This window comes from Drosophila subpulchrella, chromosome 3R (genome assembly GCF_014743375.2).
Source record: "Drosophila subpulchrella strain 33 F10 #4 breed RU33 chromosome 3R, RU_Dsub_v1.1 Primary Assembly, whole genome shotgun sequence".
Taxonomy (NCBI): Eukaryota; Metazoa; Arthropoda; class Insecta; order Diptera; family Drosophilidae; genus Drosophila; species Drosophila subpulchrella.
Genome location: NC_050609.1, coordinates 10,831,725 through 10,849,965, shown reverse-complemented (window position 1 = coordinate 10,849,965; position 18,241 = coordinate 10,831,725). Strand labels below are relative to the sequence as shown.

Genomic DNA, 18,241 nt, shown 5'->3' with positions numbered 1-18,241 from the left:
CTGATCAATATAAGTCTTTAAATAGGGCAAACTTGCGACAAAAGCTGTGATTCAGGGCCCCAACGAATTGGCGCCGCCAGGCGGAAGATGTCGTTTGTATAGCACAGGTGTGTTAGCGGATCAATTAAGAAGCTCACGCTCAATAGAACAACAATAACAACAACAGTAGCTGCGGAGACAGAGGCGCCGACAGCGACAGCGCACTTGCCCTGCGCTATCTGCTCGTTTTTATCAGCCAGTTCTGCCCGGCGATTGGGGCCTCTAGCCCCATCTCTTTCTCCTCGCTTCCCGCCCGCCTGCTCCTTCTCTTTCGCTCTCTTTATCGCTCTCTCTCTCTCTCTCTCTCTGTTTTACTGCCAACGCAAACAGCTGAAACGCCGAGCGACGACCATCGGCTTTTCAGAGTTTTTGTCAGTGTTTTTTGAACAGCCGTTCAGTGAATTACAATCTACCAGCTATCCGCTCGCTCGCTCACTTTTCGTACCGCCCTCGCCCCCTCTCTTTCTAACCCCCCAACCAGCTGATGTTTTGGATGCTCTTAAGTGTAGCACACGTCGTATACGTAATATCTGACGAGGCTCTCTTTAGCAGCTAAAATAACAAGTGTTTCGAGCGTGGCGCGCCAAAATCTGTGTTTAAAAACAACAACAGGCTAAACCAAATAGCCTTAAACCAAAACCACAACAACCAAAAGGTTTTAAGCCTAGGTAAAAGAGAAGATAGTTAAATGAAATAAAGTTACGGCTGCGAAATAATTACATTTAATGCTGGACAGTTGAAGGGGCAAAGGCACAACAATTGCGTCGTTAAGCCAGTCGAGTTAATTTTACACCCCCCAGCCCACCCAGCCCCCTTGGGAAATGACTTCCTGGTGTGCGAGTGTGAGTGCGCGTGTTTGTCCCAGTGTGCGTGTGTATCTGTGTTTTGGCATTCTAGCCATTCGACCTAATCAACAAGTTCAATTTAATAGTAAACTTTTGGATAGAACCTCAGCATTCTCTCCCACTCTCCCGCATTGCTAATAGTAGTTTATACGATATATACATTTCTGTGGAAATTTTGCGAACAAACAAAATATTTCACATAAATTTACCGGCATGTGGTCATCAGTGTTCGTTCTCTCTTAAGCTCTCTTCATGGACTGCTCTTCAACAATAAAGAAAAAAATACCCAGTGTTATATATAAATATTTACATTAATTGCTTGACTGTGTGTGTGTTTTTCCTAATGATAATGATAATGAAAGTTCACCAAGCTCTCCAACAATTAAATAATATTGGAAACAATCAAGTGACTGAGTTACGCTTGAGAGACCCCCAGCCATAATACACAAGTGTTTACCAAAAACATATACCTAAATAGTAACTAGGCCCCCAATTGAGTGGCCCAATCTATTATTATGTGCGGTAGCTTCTAAAGACTTTGTCACGACATTTTCGTTAGCTTGTTATTATTATAGCCCCCCACGCGAATTAAAAAGTCAAACTGCATGACGATCCCTAGACACGGACTTGGTGTCTCTCCCCATCTCTTTCTCCGACCCTCACTCTCTCCCCCTCTCCCTCTTTCACTCACCTGTTGACGCGTCTTTCTCAGGTAATTGCTAAAATCAATATGTACTGTGTGTTCGGGCAAAGAATACTCGATATCGGCCGGACAGAGGCTTGTTTTGAACTTTGATTATTTGATTTTAGATTTTTTTCTCACATTTTTTCTCGCATTTTTCCCGAGTTTTAATTATGCCCAGCGTTGATTTAAATTATAAACTGCGTCAAGGCATCAAACGACAGCCTCAGTCGTTGGCGAAAGCAACAACAAGGGGGTATTTATTAAAATCAAGACGGGAAAATTGACTTACACATACGAAATTGACAGTACTCTAGCCTTGTTTGAGAACAGTACTTGAGACAAAGAAAACTTTTCTAGGGATATAGAGCAACTATTGTTCAGCGAGTGAAATTAGTAAAAATAATTTAAATTTTTAAAATATACAGAAAAGTGAACACCTAACCATAATCATATTAAAAGAACTTTAACTTATTACAACAAATTTTAATTGGTAAGATCGTATTTTTTCCAAATTCATTATGTCTCGATGTAAATTTTTCTTTAATTTCTTTGACCTACGACTAACTGAATCAAAATGCTGATCTTCTTTGTTGGGAGAGTGTAACTATAAAAAAGCCTTAAAAAACTGGTTTTGTTTTTATTTTCTCGATCCGAACAGATTTGCAATGTTGACTTGAATTCGGGGAAAAAACCGTTCGATACTAACCAAGTTTGCGTTGTGATTTCACTATTTATAAATATAATAAATACCTGGACCAGGATGATTTGCATAATTTGAAGCTGCAAAACAACTATAGTTGTTCTAATATTTATCTTGTAACAGTTCCAAAATCTACAATATACTTATATACATGGATTAAAACTTAGTTAAATATCCGATAAACTTGAGTCAATCTGACTATATTGATTGAATACAACTGATAATTATCTTATATCATACCCCCTTGACAACTCAATTAACTTGTTACTATAAATCATTCAAATTTTTTAATTGGACCTATTCTAAAAGCTTTTTGATATAGAAATTGTAGGGTATTATTTACCCCACTATCAATAATTCTGTAACACATTCCAAAACTCTTCTTTTGTAAGCCTGGATTAAATCATTTTGATACCAAATATATTCAGTTCTAAAACGCACTTTGTATCTTACAACTTTCATTTCCAGTTTTTTAGCCAGACTTTTTGTACCCAGCCACCGTTTTTCCCCTTTTTTATTGTTTTCTCTCGCCGGCTTTTTGTCAAGTATCTCATCTTCAAAAACAGTATTGCTCTGAGCCGTCGAATATTTTGCGTTGACTTCAGTTGATTTTGTATTTGCCAAGGTACTTGTTTAATTTTTTCGCACGTTCGGTAGGTTGAGTCATGGCAACCAGCCAGAGATCACAGCGTTTCCGAATTGTTAACTTTGACCATTGTTCAAGGCGGCAATGTGGGATTCCCAGAAACCATTAATTTAGCCATAATTCCCTTTAACCTAGTATTGTTTAAACTACTATTAATATGATTTGGCTTGGATTTTGATTAGTCGAGTTGTTTATTAACTTGTGGGGAGACCTAACTAAAAGTAGAAATACTTGAGTTGTAAAATATATAGTTAGGCACACGTGTTACAGGCTTGTCATATTAATAAGTTAACAGATATAAAGATGTAAAACAGAGAACGACGGCCATTAAAAATTTATATGATAGAGGTTCAAGGCGTATTGAGAATCAGATAGTCAAAGGTCAATATATTACAGAAATTATACTACAGCTAGGTAAATAAATAATGTAATTATGACTATAATGGCGTGTGAGGCTATTGTATATGAATTATAAATATGATTTCGACCAATATTAAAAAAGAGTATTGATTTATGTCTTATATCAGCTTTTACATTTAGCAAATTAGTAACAGGGACTGTTTTTTGGTTTATTGACTAAAGATTATAAAAGAAAGTAAATTCTTCAATGTCTATAATTCCCGTCTTATCGATTATTTTCAGAACTTCGACTCACGACAGGTTCCCTCAATTTAGAAGCGAAAGCAATTGCTTTTGTTTTATGATTCATTTATGGTTGCAATCTAATCGGAAAATCCTATGTTCAAACATTGGCTGATGAAATTTCCATGCTCTCAAGGCAGTGCCCACTGTACAGTGATAATTCCCATGAAGCAAAACCTATTATGATTGCTGATATTCAATACTAGGTTTCCATAACAAGTGATAGATAATAAATGCCGATTCCATATGGTTATCTTTTTGTATATACGTTGCTTTTGTTGTTGTTGGGCATCCACTGTACTTATCTATGTCTGCTTTCATGTGAATGTGTGAAATCTTTCTTATAAATGGAAAAACGCAATCAAGAAATAAACAAACCATTTAAGTGTGCTATACGTCTATTTCGAATTCCGCCAATCGAAGCTCGCTTATCAGTATTTATAGCGGCGTTACAGTGAAAGCCCGATTGAAGGATCGAAACTAGTGACTTTTTCGGAGGAATTATAAAAATTTAAACTAATTATACGGTAGTAACGGCATGATTTAAACTAACTATTCATATTATCTAATTTGACTAAGCTTAGCAATACTTGGCTGTGAACTAAAATGTTATTAAAGAAGGGGCATAATATGATTATATGAAGAGAAAACTATAATTCTTACACCCTTTAAAATGTTTAGGATATAGTTATTACATTTAAAAAATAAGTGAATTTGTAGTTTAGAGTTATAAAAATAATTGAGACTCCGCACTAATTGCCTTTGGCAATAAATTAGTTGTATCTATTAAGAAAATTTCGTTTCGGTGCAGTCCCTCCCCTTCGATAGAGCGCACTTCTTGCGCGTCCAGGCCAAAAAAAATCGACCCATCCTTATCTGTATATTCGGCATTCGCTTTCGTTCCAGTTGACATATTGACTCATCACCATTTGTGCTGATAAGCAATCATGATCGACCTGGAGGACCTACCCCGGCTGCAATCCCTGTCCCCGGCCAAGGACATCGAGGATACCTACCATCAGACCCAGTTACAACTGAGTCCCAAGAAGGTCACCGTTACCGTACGAGTGCCCATTGGGCCGCCCTCGAAATTGACCAAGTTGATAAAGCCCACTGTGGCTTCCACGCCCGCTGTTCTGGCCACGCCCACGCCAGCCTCTCTGGAGACCCCGCCCACACCGCAATCGACGACCCCAGGTAACGCCAAGAATAATATTTGGCGAGGTGGCTTCCATTTTACCACTCTGGTAAGTATAGTCGGGGATGGGTTTGATTACTAGGTATATCGAACAGCCAGCACAAATGGTCCCAGGTCAGGCATTAAAGATCTCTTTCAGGGCGTATTATATCTCGAAATTACCACCATCAATCTTAATTAAACTTGATGTGTCGTCCGTTAGTTAAATTGCATTTCTGTATTTGTTTATAAATCATACATTTTGATAGGTACACTATTGTATTACTAAGTAAATCAATTTATCAGATATATCTTGAAGTAAATGGAATGAGTATGGACTCATTATGGACTTTGAAAATCATTATGCAAATTGAAAAATTTGAATGGACACGTGTCCAAAGCTTGTATATTTACATATTATCTACATATGTACGAGTAAGCCTGTGGCTCCATGTATAAGCATATTGTTATGCTTCTTAGAATCAATTAGTTTAAATGTAAACTTATATCAATTGTTGCTTATATATACGACATAAAAAATCAGATATACCATCCAAAATAAAAGGTAAATATTTAAGATACATTTTACATTTTCGCACTAAGTTCAAAAGCTGTTTACCCAGCGAAACCCACCACAGGGGGGAAATAGTGCCGGCCGCGCTTGGTCACACTACATACAGAGCTTTGGGCTGTGGTGAATTTCCATACCTTAGACTTATCCGGTGTGACCACGAAAATACTGCGAAAGCACAGACTTCGCTGAACAGACGTTTCTGTTTGGGAGCAAAAAATCGCGAGCGATATCGACGGCAAAGAAATTTGCCAAAAGTTGACAAACAAACACGTTTTAAGCCCACCACGTAGGTACGGCGGCTGCCGAAAGAGAGCAGCGAAGCGGACGCGGCGCTAATTTGCCAAATAACAGTGAACGAAGATGCGAAAAGTGCGAAGTACACGCCGCTTGAAAGTGTTTGTGTGTGTGTGCGTGCTGGTGTCTGCCTGTCTGTGTGTTTGTGCCGGAACAACAAATGGAAGAGTTTTAGTTGCGACTTAAACTACGCGTAAAATGTTGCATGCCCCACTGAATAAATGCAATTCATTGCGTCGGTGGTGGGTTAAAGTTGAACAACAACGACCAACAGGCTAGCAACAACAGTTATTCAGCAATCGGCCCCTCTCGCTCACGCGCGCAGTCTTCTCCCTCTCTCACTCTCTCTCTTTCTCGCGCTCAGCTGACAGAGTGCAATCGAAAAAAATCATGTAAAATAAAGAACAAAAACCAGCGATTTGATAAATAATTTGTTGATGCAAAGTGCAGAGCGAAGGTTGAAATGCTGTTGCCGGTTAGTCTCCGCTCGTTCTCGAAGTTTCCACCTCGCGAGTTCACAATTTGTTTTGCTCTCCTCTCCGCCGTCTGCTCCGTGTGTGATTTTCTTCTCCGTAAAAATTAAATCACTTTGCATTTAATTAATTGCATTAATTGTGAGCACAAGCGCTATTGGAATTGGCAAGAAAAAACAGCAGTTTTTATGCTTCAACCTGTGTGCGTGCCTTTTTGTTTTTGGTGTGTGAGTCAGACAGAGGGAGAGAGAGAGGCAAGAGACGAGAAAGGGGCGATAAAAGCAAACAAAGGAATAAAAAACGATGTGCAAGCAAAACACACGAAAATATTAGGCAGTGCAAAAACAACAACCGAAGCGAAAATATTTTTGTATTAACCCTTGATGGGTTTGCTTGTTTTTATTGCTGTGTGGTCTTGAATTTCATTTTTTAATACAAATTTTTAAATAAAATACCCAAAATTATAATCTCACATGAATAATTTAAAAAAACGATGACGTTTTACATACTTCGGATAAAAAATAACTCACTTATGATTATAGTTCTAATTTCAATTAATGATATTAGCTTAATATATTAACAAGTAGCCCAAAACCGTAATAAAAATAAGTAGGTACCATTTTAGGGTTAAAAAAGTGACAATTTCACCACGCAAAACACGACGCACACACACTCACACGAAAGTGCGTGGCAGACGGCGAAAAAGAAGCTGTCACATATCAAATGCCAATTGTTATAAATAATTAATGGCAATTAATTGTAAATAACTTGGCCAAGAGAAAGTTCAAGGACGCCCATAAACCACATAGAAATCTTAAGTTATAAAATAAATTAAACGCGTGTTTTGCAGCAATTAAAAGTAAAAATCAGAAAAAGAAAGTGAAACATAAACAAATAAGGGGCTGCAAAAAAGTGAAACGGTAAACAATAAACCATCATTCACCATTGTGTGTGCAGCGGAGAAGAAGCAGCTGTAGAGAAAAGAAGATCCAGCAACAACAACAAGGAGAACATTTACTGCGCCGCAGCTTTTTTACCGTTGTAGTCGGCTCTCAACATCCAAAAAAAATTTGAGGTGAGTGCACTGCAATACACCCACACCCAAACACACACATAGAACCCTCTCTTGCACGCACATGCAAGCGTCATCTCCCTCTCTCTTTCACACACCTTTTCATTGAGAATTGAGCCAATCAAAGTTTTGTTTTTTAATCTTTTTTTAAATTCTAAATTAATTGTTATCTTTAAACAAAGAAAGTTTATATCGGACCTTTAACAAATTTGGCAAATTATTTTGGCCGTCCTTGAATTGGGTGTTTCACTTCGCATTGCGCACATTTCAAACGCTCGCCAGAGACCTTGAACAAGTTCAAGTTCAAAGCCATTTCGTCTGGGTCTGGGTCATTCCTTTCCCCTCCCACTCCGCTTCCTCCTTTTTTGGGTGGGCGGTTCTTGTCTGTTACCCAGCCCGGAAAGGGGGTGGTGTACAGGATGGGCATATCTAATGCGTTGTAGATATGAAACTGATTTGGGATAGCAAACAAGGATAAACAAAATTCAGACAACTCCGTTTTGGGTTTCCATTCTTGACCCGCTTAATTGTCCGTGAATATTGAACTAGCCAAAGTCTAGTGCTGAAGGTCATCATCATCAACCTTTCTAGGCTATCCACTTTGGTTTCCAGCACCTCCATTGAGGTTTTATTTATTGAAATATTAAAGAAACCTTCTAGTCAAATATTTATTAAATTTTCTTTTTTGTTTCTTCAGTAAATAATAAAATCGTAGAATAGTTAACAAAATATTAAAATTGTTTATGTTAATACTTTATTTACCTAACCGAACTATAAGTCAGTAGTCCATACACATATATAATTTCCATATAGAAAACAGTGCAGATAAGCAGACTTCCCAGCAAAGTGTTAGGAATCTTAAACACAAGATAATATCGCCCAGGAAATACAACTTTCTTTAGCGCATTTCCTCGTGCTAAGTGCTTTATAAAATCGAATGGCAAACACAAAGGCCGATCCACTCGAAAACAAAAGCATTTTCATTTAGCATTCAAACCGCATATATGGCCATGCAGCAACAGCGCATATACATATTACACTAAATATACTTAACAAATCGTTATGCTTACTAATTCCATTCTATTTGTTGTCACATCTTGATTTGCTTACAGAACGAACCCGAGGACAGTCATCAATTAAAAGCGAAGAGCATTGGAAAATCGGGGAACGGCGGGTGGAAATTGCGAATTTTCAGTTGGTTTTGCGCAGATTTCGGAACGCAGAGGAGGCCGCAAGGAAGGCAGTGCAAGGCGACGTCATTGAACGCATAGATCCCGGACGACGCAGCCGTAGAGCTGTTGTCCGGGACGGAGAACACCAACAACAGCAGCTGCAGCGGAGGAGGCGGAGGCGGGCGGGGATAGGAATACGGACCCCGGACTTCAGAAGACACCCACTCACCCATTCTCAAATAGACTGCGACCTCTTCTGGCAACAACAATGATCTCAAACAAAAAATCGTACGCCATGAAAATGCTGCAGCTGGCTTTGGCCTTGAGTCTGCTGCAGTACAATCCGGACTATCTGCTCCATCGCTGGGACTCGCAGCTGGAACTGGGCACCCATGGCGATGGATGGGAGCTGGAGATGCTGCGCTCGGTCCACCGACTGGATATGGATCAAAACCCGTATGGAAATCGAAAGGGACTGAGTCCCCGGATCGAGGACCTGCTGAACTTCGATGATGATCCTGCTTTAGCAGGCGTGGGAAACGGATTGGGGGAATACAAGTTTCCACCCAGTTTCAATGGCAGCACCTTTGTGATGAATCTGCACAACACCACCGGGAATAGTAGTGTCCAGACGGCAGCTCTGCAGGATGTGCAGAGCAATAGTGCTGGAGCCACTGCCAGTTCGGTGGTGGTTGGTACAGGTGGTGCCCCCACGTCCGGTGGTCCAACTGGTGGCTCTGGATTGGGAGAGATTCACATTGACACCGCCTCGTTGGCGGCTGGAAATGCAAACCATACATTGCTGAATCCTACACCAGAAATGGACATCTTTCTGTCGCCACATTTGCTGCCGGATCAGCGTTCCATTTGGGAGCAAAATCTAGCGGATCTCCATGACTACAATGATTTGAATCTGCAGGCCAGTCCCTATGCAAATCTACCTCTTAAGGATGGCCAGCAACAGGCGCCGAATAGCTCGCATCTGGATCTCAGTTTGGCCGCACTCCTCCAAGGCTTCACCGGCGGCAGTACCACGCCCCTGAGCGATGCCGCCCTCAACGACAGCACACCACATCCCAGGAACCTGGGCAGTGTCACGAATAACTCGGCCGGAAGGAGTGATGAGGATGGCGAGGAGAGCCTGTATCTGGGTCGACTGTTTGGACACGACGAGGATGAGGAGTACGATGGCGAGTTGGCCGGCGGAGTGGCCAATGCCTGCGAGGTGGAGGGACTGACCACCGACGAGCCCTTCGGCAGTGCCACCTTTGCTAACGAGGTGGAAATCGGAGATGACGAGGAGGTAACCCCAAAACACTAAAACAAAAAACCCATACAATACAAGTCTTTTGAGTTAAGGTAGGTTTAATATAAACCGAAAAGTATATAAGTTCTTGTGTTGGTTAAGAACTTTCTCAATATATATATAGTTATAATTACTTAACAATGAGTTAGGTCAGGGTTTCTAATTGCATTTTCATCGTCTGTCTCTCGTTTTTTCCGAGTGTAGTTGTGAATGACTTTGATTTGACTGATTAGAAGGCTCTCAAATGGCACCACCTGCAGAGTGTGCTTTGGTGTGTGTTGTGCTCATTATCAAGCAGTGTTTCTAAAGAAAAAAGCTTTTTGCATTGCTAATGAAGATTGGCGAACCCATCGCTTGACCCATTCCCGTCTACGCTTACTTTGTGCAGCTATAGAGTTCTCCCCCTAGCCTCCTCTCCATTTCTAACTGGTCTGTCTGGCCAGCTTTCTTTATAATTATAGTTTGTAGGTTTCCCCAAAACCAATCGATATTCAAATGTGGCTTTCTGCCATGATTGGTCAACCTGCGAATGAGTTTGACACTTTGTTGCCTTATCAGCAGATAAGGGTCCTAACTTTGTTTACACATCAGCATGACTGTTGCCACGGTTATCCACTCATACACTGTTAATCTGCGGGGCTTTATCAAGGCTGCTGATTCCTTTAATTCAGATCTTATTGGAAATCGATATAGGAAATTAGATGTTGCTTTGCTGATTTAGTAATTCCCATTTGTTTTCATTTGCAGCTTAAGTGATGACATCCATTAATCTTCAAGAAGTATCTTTTAAAAGAAAAGACTTATCTTTTGTTTGGCTTAAATTCTTCGAACCGTGCGCAACAACTTTCACCGTCTTTGGGTCCCAAAGTTCACATATTATATGCAAACACACAAAACAAGCAGCAATTAGGTCATTAAACGTTTCGAATGCGCAAAAACCATTTAACTGCGAAACAACAATGAAGCCAAAAAACAAATAAGATAATTTAATATAAGGCAAAAAAGGGGATTTCTGTGGAAATTTAAAATTCAATTAAATAATTAATTAGTGGCTTATTAAATCTGTAAAGGAGTATGCATATTAACGAGCTGTCTTATAAATCAGACTTTGAATTAAAGATATCTTTAGATCGCAACAAACGCACTTTCCATTTAGGGGGTCATTCATTTGTTAAATCGTTTTAATGGCTTACAATCGCCATCTATGTGCATGCGAATTTATAGATATGAATCAGATTTGTGCTCGATTTTTATTTATTTTTAACGAAATCGAATTGAATGTCGGCGACAAATGTGCGGCAATACGGGCAGGAGATTTCATTATTTGCTTTTTTACACTCTGGGGTGCTGCGTTGTGCGTTTTGCAAAATTGCAATTTAAATATGCATAAATATTTATACTTGGCCTGGCCAAGAGCGACACACGGGGGGTGATGATATGGCCGAGACAGGAGCGAGATGACTAACTCGGTGTTATTTTCGATTTATTCAGCTCTTTGTTGTTGTACACTTGGGTTGCCTGCAATTCGCGTTTGTTGTTCCAACATGTCACGAATGTTTTCCATTTCGGCCGATGACGGTTTTCATTTTTTTGCTCTGACTGACGACTGTATGTTCTTGAGAGCCAGGCAGGCAGGCAGCATATAGAAGACATAAGTATGTGCTTTTGATATGATCTAATTAGATGCATTCGGCATTCGCATTGCATAATCTTTGAAGCGATAGCGATTCATGTTTTGCTTTTGCCTTTGTTCTTTAACTTTGATGGGGATGATTAATTGTTTCTTTGATGATGTAAGATCATTTTTTAAGACTTTATAATTGTATCTGAGTGAGGATTTCCTGAACTGAGAAGCTTGGTTATATATTTTCTTTTAAAAGAAAATCAAACAATTACTGAGTATTTCAAGGTCTGAATTCATAGATTACAAGATAATTTTTTAGACTTCATAATTGTATCTGAGTGAAGATTTCCTGAACTGAGAAGCTTAAAACTTATGAAATCTTTCATATAAATATCTTTATTGTTAATATAATTTCCTGTAACAGAAAACTAAACAATTACTGGGTGTTTCAAGATCTGAATCCATAGATAGTTCTTGTTTGGTAATTTCAACTAGTTCCAGCTGCTCGCCATAATTATTCCATAAACGAATATGGTAACAAGAAAGAATAGCAAGCTATCTATGTACATAGTTCCCCCACAAAGAACCATCCATCTTGGACAGGTGTAATGAGTGGATGTGTCACCCTTGCTCTCCAAAGATCAGTACTTCTCCACCTGTATCTCTATCTCACAGTGCGTATGTGTGACCTCATCACACACACTATGGCGACCAGGTGAAGCGAAAAACTCTAAACTCTACTTTGTTGAATGTCGTCTACCTCGCTGTCTTTCCACTAATTGCGAATCTACCAAGCTTTGTAGCTTTTAACGTTTCGCTTTAACTCATTCGTTTATATATGTATGCACACGGTCAGCGATTTTTTTATTTATTTTTTGTTTTGGTCGGGTGTTATTTTTGGGGTCTCGGTCTCGCATTTTGATTGAGATTCGGAAGAATGAAATAAAACTCGCAGAAAGCGAGCTGAAAGATTCGTTGAACTTCGTTTTTGGTATCTCGGTATAGGTTTTTAAAGAAGTTTGATGCAGCTAATACATATTCGACTTTCTAAAGATACGGTTTTAGAAATATTTATTAATCTTTAATTGAGTTGATTTATACAAAGCTATTAATTGTTTTGTACTTTCTAGGGTATATTACGTCGGTTTTCCTTTTTTTCAATTGGGTCATGAATCAGATATAAGATCTCAGGTATTTTTTTTTTCAATCTATGTATCTTGTTTCCATTATTATCATTTTGTCATGAATTTCTAATCTCAGTGCATCTGTGTGCGAGTGTGTGTGTTAAAGAAAGGGGGGTGGGGGGCAAACGGCTGTGGGCAAAGAAAACTTGAAAACAAAACCAAAGTGGAAAAACAGCTGATTTGCCGGCATTTCTTACACACCACACTTTTTGCATTTCCCTTCACATTCAGCCGGCTCTCTTCAACTCAGTCAGCAAATTCACCATAGCAACATTTGTTGCCAAGAAAACTAAATTTTCACCCTGGACTCAAAAGCTGCTTAGTAAAGACCGCAACCTATCCTTAGCAGAGTTACAAACCCAACTAGCTTTTACAAATCGATATGAATCATCGTTGCAATCGAAGTTTCAAAATGCTTACTATTTAAATCGAAATTTGAAATTTGATAACGCAATAGTAGATTGGGAATTTCAAATGCTGATAAGGCAATCTCTTTCAAAGGTTGTACTTGTTGTCTGCCTGCCACTTGATTTGGGTTGCCTAGGGCTTATCAGTCGCTGGTTGCTGGTTGCTGGTTTCAACTTTTCGAAATTCGTGCAAAACAAACTTTATCAATCGAAATTAATCAAAGAAAAAAAAAATTATATTTTTATGAGCCCCTCGAAACTGCTAATCAGCCACAGGCCCAGACATTCTCGAACGCAACCCAACGAAAGTTTCAGTTTGCGTTATGCCGATTTACAGTGAATACGTTTACCCGAATCGTGTGGATCGCCCTTTCAGCAACAACAAATCAAGCGGAAATCAATTTTCAATCGCCGAACAAAATGTGTCTCAACGAGGAGTACAAATATATGCACATTTACCTAGCGGTCTGTCTCCAACTTCCTATATCTAGCCATTAATCTGTGTTTACTGGGAATAAACTTTCTATTCACATGGCCGCAGTGCAAAGTGTAGGCAAAAAAGAAAGAAAAAAAACGGCGAAATATATGTAAAGCCTGCAAATTGAAAAATAATTTGCCTGTAATTACGTTGCATTTTCCCACTTAATTACCCTGAGCCAAAGAAGCAATGAAGAAGCATTTGGATATAAGTGTTTCTACGTATATATTTTGTGTTTCTTTTCTTTTTTTGTTTGCCTAAAGTTTTGTTTCCCACCAAGTTTGTTGGTTAATTTCCATAATTAAATACCGTTAATTATGGTTCGCGAACTTCTGCCAAGTGCCATGCCATACACTTTTGAAAAATAAAGAGGTTAAAACCTAAAAAAAATAGCTCAGTGATCGAAATTGCGAAATAGAATATACATACACTAATTTTTAAAACCGCATTTCAATCAAAATGTAGAAAAATTATTTAAGTAGCACATTAAAATTTTAAAAGAAGATAATCGATTTTTGAGTGTTTATTCAGTGAGCAAAAAGTTCAGATGTCAAATTGATTATAAGGTGGCCAGGGAGGGGAAACCGAGCTGAGTTCAAATTGAAATTGATAATTGCAGGGAAAACCGTTTGGATGACACAAATGAACTGTTATTAAGGCCTGATAGTTAACCATTGTGGGGTTGTTGCAAACGCAAACCGCAAAAACAGGACACTTGAGAACAGGGCTTGAGCAATCCCTCAGATACGAGTGCATGTATGTATACATACAGATACAAGTCGGCATTGTTGGTGGTATACAATTCACAATCCGGCAAAGTCTTCTGAGGGCTTGACGAGCTCATGATTAATATGCGCCACACTTGCTGCTAGCCGCTCTGCGAGCTCAGATCTCCGAACTCCCTTCTTGCCGATCTTGTAGATTTTGTTTCTTGTATCTTGCCTTTGCATTTTTATCCCACAGATGCGATGCTGAAGTGATCTCTCGGTTCGTGCTGCGCTGTCAGTTCAGGTGTCATCAGAAAAATCTTTTCGCCGAGGCTTTATTAATGACTCTTGCTAACCGGAGCCTTTCCCTTCCTTGCCTTCCTTTTAAAACTCTCTAGACCGTCCCTGTTCTTTCCCTTCCTCTCGCTTACTTTCTTTTGCTTTCACTCGACTTTCATCATTTGCCGCCCCTGCAGGATCAGAAACTCATTTATCTTGCTATAACATTTTGTACACTATGCGTCGGCGTTCTGTGGTCAGGTTAATGGTAAAAATCGGCTCAGTTAAGCGGACTAATTGCCGCCACAAACGGTTACAAGTGTCAATATTTTGATGCTTCTTGGGGGGGCACAACAATAAAACTTCTTGATTGATTGTCGTGGATCAGTTGTTGCTGCCCCGAATTAAAGCATTACTCAATCCTACAATGAACTCTATAGTGCAGGCACAAAATTCCCGCCTCTTATCTGCCACTTATCAATGCTTGAATTCGTCAGTCGCCCGTTCAAATGGTTGTCTCGAGAGCGGCCCACGTGTCGTTTGCGGAATTTAAAAGTTCAGCACTAAAAGTGAGCACTACAAGGTCACGGAGAGAGTTTCCCCGGCCCAGGCCCTAGCGATAAGAATTGTCCCATAAATATGACCATACATGTCGATCAAGGTTATAAATCGCTGAAAGGGTAATACGTGTAGAATGCGTTGAAGTTCATTAAACTCTCTCATCTCACATCCCTTCATTCCTTTTTATAAACGATCTCTAAGGAATTCCAACTTTAAATATTTAAACATATTCCTGGAGCCTCTCGAACCTGTTAAACCGTCACGTATTACACGAAATTCTATAAGTACAAGATAAGGTCGTATTTTCGACCCTAACCGATAAGAACTGTAACTTGGCTACACCGCAAGAAGTTCAATTTAATAACAATGATAAAAAATTTTTGAATAGGTGAACAATTTATTTTACTTAAAAAAAAGCACCTTTCTTTCTTTCAAAAACAAAAGGAAAATATCTTAGTTGACCCTTTTGTTTTCGTTGTCCCGCCAAAGAAAAGAAAATTTCATTCAACTCTGCTTTAAAGTTTAATTAAAAGCAAAGTTTCCAATCAACGGGCATAAATAGCTATATACCCGCACACCTCTATGTGCATGTTATGGAACAACCCCCCGAAATGGGGAAAAAAATATTAATGAAATGCCAGCAGGGGAGGATTCGGCTTTTGGGTTCCGATCCGAGACCCTCTTCTTTCCTCTGCTCAATTTAATTGCTCATTTTTACCGAACATGCGCAACGCACAGCAGCACACATTCAAGTACAGTGGGGCATCTAATTGTTGCATTTTGAACACTCCATTGTTGATAACTATGATTTAAAAATTAATTATGATAAAAGGTTTACTCTAATCTTTATATTGATTTTTAATAATAATTATTCTCAATAAACCAATTCGAGAGTATTTTTGTCTTGATTTCAAGAACGTTTACCCTTAAAGGTAGGATGCCAAATTCTCAAATCTAAAACAATTGATCCTCAAATTTACTTAAATCTTTATATTGCTTTTTAATAATTATTATTCTCGATAAACCAATTCGAGAGTATTTTTGTCTTGATTTCAAGAACGCTTACTCTTGAATAGGTAGAAAGCCATATTCTCAAATCTAAAACAATTGATCCTGGCTTTATACGTTCTCAATTTTCTGGGTGTGGGAGGCCCTAATACTTGTTTAAGGATAAAAGATCGTGACCACCTTTAAAATTAAATAATAAATATATTTATATTTTATACAAATCGGTTTTTTGAAACTAATAAATTTCTGTAATTTTACATAAGTTCAAGTTGTAGATGTCCTACTGTATTTACGGCCACTTGCTCCCTGGGGAATTGGCTCTGCCGCCGCTCCGCCAGCTGCTCAGTCGACGTCGCTGTCGGCGGTGGCGCGGCTGCAATTGATTGGGCTCAACACAGTGGCCCTTAATTCCTCGGATGGTTCTCAGGGGTCAGAGGAGCGCGAGGGAGACGGCAGCAGAGACCAATGATGCCGCCGCCATATTCTGCTGACTAATCCAGGAGATAGGCGTGGCCACAATGATTGATTGCTTTTTGTTGCCACTGTGGAAAAGTCCAAGAAAGCCTCGCGAAAAGGGCGACCAAAAAACCAAAAAAGAAATGGGGAAAGAAAATTCATGCTACGGGAAAATGTCACACGAAATAAAAAACCTTAAAAACAGAATCAAAGAAACATGGGGACAAGACATTTTAATTAAAACATCCAAAAGTCCTTTGGCAGAACAGCAATTGTGCTGCTAATGTCGGCCATTATCCTGTGATTATCGCTGAGTCGAAAGAACATAATGCCTTACTATGAAGAGCTCTGAATTTTACCTGTTTTCGAAAACCAAACGGTTTTACCCGGGCTTATGTGTGGGCGAAAACGCCTTCTTCCTCCTTTCGCAAACCCGACTTGACTTGGCCAAAAAAGAAAAGGATTAAAGTGGTTTCGGCCAGCAGCGTTAATAATGCATCATTAACGCTATAATTTGAGCTCGAATTCCTCTTCTTAGTCACTCTCTTCCCCAGCATGAATTGGCAGAATTCGGCCAAACATCTTCATCGGCGATCGAACAACAAACGATCTGCAATACTTTGATTTCCGATTCACACAATTTCCAATTCTCTCTCGAGTTTTTGGCCAGTGTATGCCCGCGCTCTTAGATGGATATTTATAGCCGCAGAATATTGTTTACAGTGTGAGGCAGGCGGTTGGCGATAAGAGATCCGGTCGTTCGTTCGCAACGGCGTAAACAAGTCCGGGGCCCCAAGGCACGCCGTAAGAGAGTGCTCCGGCCCCCCCGAGTTCCGTAACCCCCGTGTTTGAATCAGCGTTATAAATACTATACCTTACCACCCGGCTCTCTGTGGTGTTCCATTGATAAGATTCGTCGCCATTATCGATCACACAAAGCTGTTCAAAGAGCGAACACTCTTCGAGAGGTTTCCACAGGTTAAGGGAGCGCTCGATGGGTTATGAGTTATGGTGTGGGCTTGATAAGAATGGTGAAATAAGAGAATCTATATGTAGGAGCATCTATTTGCCTACCTATAATACTTTACAGCTTTATCACTAAAAACTTGACAGCCAGTATGATAGCATCTTTTAAAAGCCGTAATGTGATATCTTAAGAGAGTGTTGTTATAAGTTTAATCTTAACTCTTAAAGGTTGATTTCCACTATCGGTGATCAAAGTTATTAACTGGTTGCTTGTGTAAATAAAGGACTATAATAAAATGTACAGCCTTTGCACAAAACAGCAGAGTATAAATTGTTTTATAATTGATATGATATTAAGATATGAGCTGAAGTCTGTCCTGTTTTTACGTTTTAATTCAAAAGGAACTTTAATGAAATATTTTTGTAAAGATAATCTAAAAAATGTATGTAAAGGATATGAGTTAGTTTTTATTTTGAAAGGAATAATAACCACTAAATTCTATTTTAAGTCACCTAATAGATTACATAACAAATGGTACACTTCCTATTATATTGAAGAACACCATCTCTCAAGATGTGTCAAATAAAGACTTGTTTTTAGGGCTTTTAACACTTTAACTTTACGAAAACTAAGTTTTACGTATTTATCATAAGCAGTAAGGCAATAACATCACAGAGTACCCACCGTTCTTCGCTATCCTTATCGCTCTGACGTAGTTTTATCTATAGCCCGAACGACTTTATCAGCAGGTGCGAAATGTAAATCGACATTATCATATTAAGTAAAGTGAGGAAGAGCAAAGAAGAGCGGACGAGGTCCCCAATACAGACTATGAGTCGTCCGACTCTTGGAGCCTTCAGTCTCTCTGGGGAAACTAACAAATGCGGATGACGTCGCAAACAATTGAGATCGGGAATAATATAAACAAAATACCACATAGACTGA

The 18,241-nt window shown here is 39.3% G+C and overlaps 1 protein-coding gene across 3 annotated transcripts in view; it reads left to right on the top strand.

The window, feature by feature from the left end:
* Window positions 1–454: 454 nt before the first annotated feature.
* The window catches only part of LOC119550788 (segmentation protein cap'n'collar), a 43,549-nt gene continuing 25,762 nt past the window's right edge, over window positions 455–18,241 (top strand). Inside the window, exons 1-3 of one of the 3 annotated variants that reach the window (XM_037859723.1) lie at window positions 5,446–5,594; window positions 6,926–7,150; window positions 8,260–9,622. In XM_037859723.1, coding sequence (XP_037715651.1) covers window positions 8,588–9,622 — 1,035 coding nt within the window. In that variant the 5' untranslated portion in view covers window positions 5,446–5,594; window positions 6,926–7,150; window positions 8,260–8,587. Of the gene's footprint in view, window positions 708–4,463; window positions 4,805–5,445; window positions 5,595–6,925; window positions 7,151–8,259; window positions 9,623–13,151; window positions 13,306–18,241 lie in introns of those variants that run through there. The other 2 variants (XM_037859731.1, XM_037859739.1) reach the window with 2 other exon arrangements.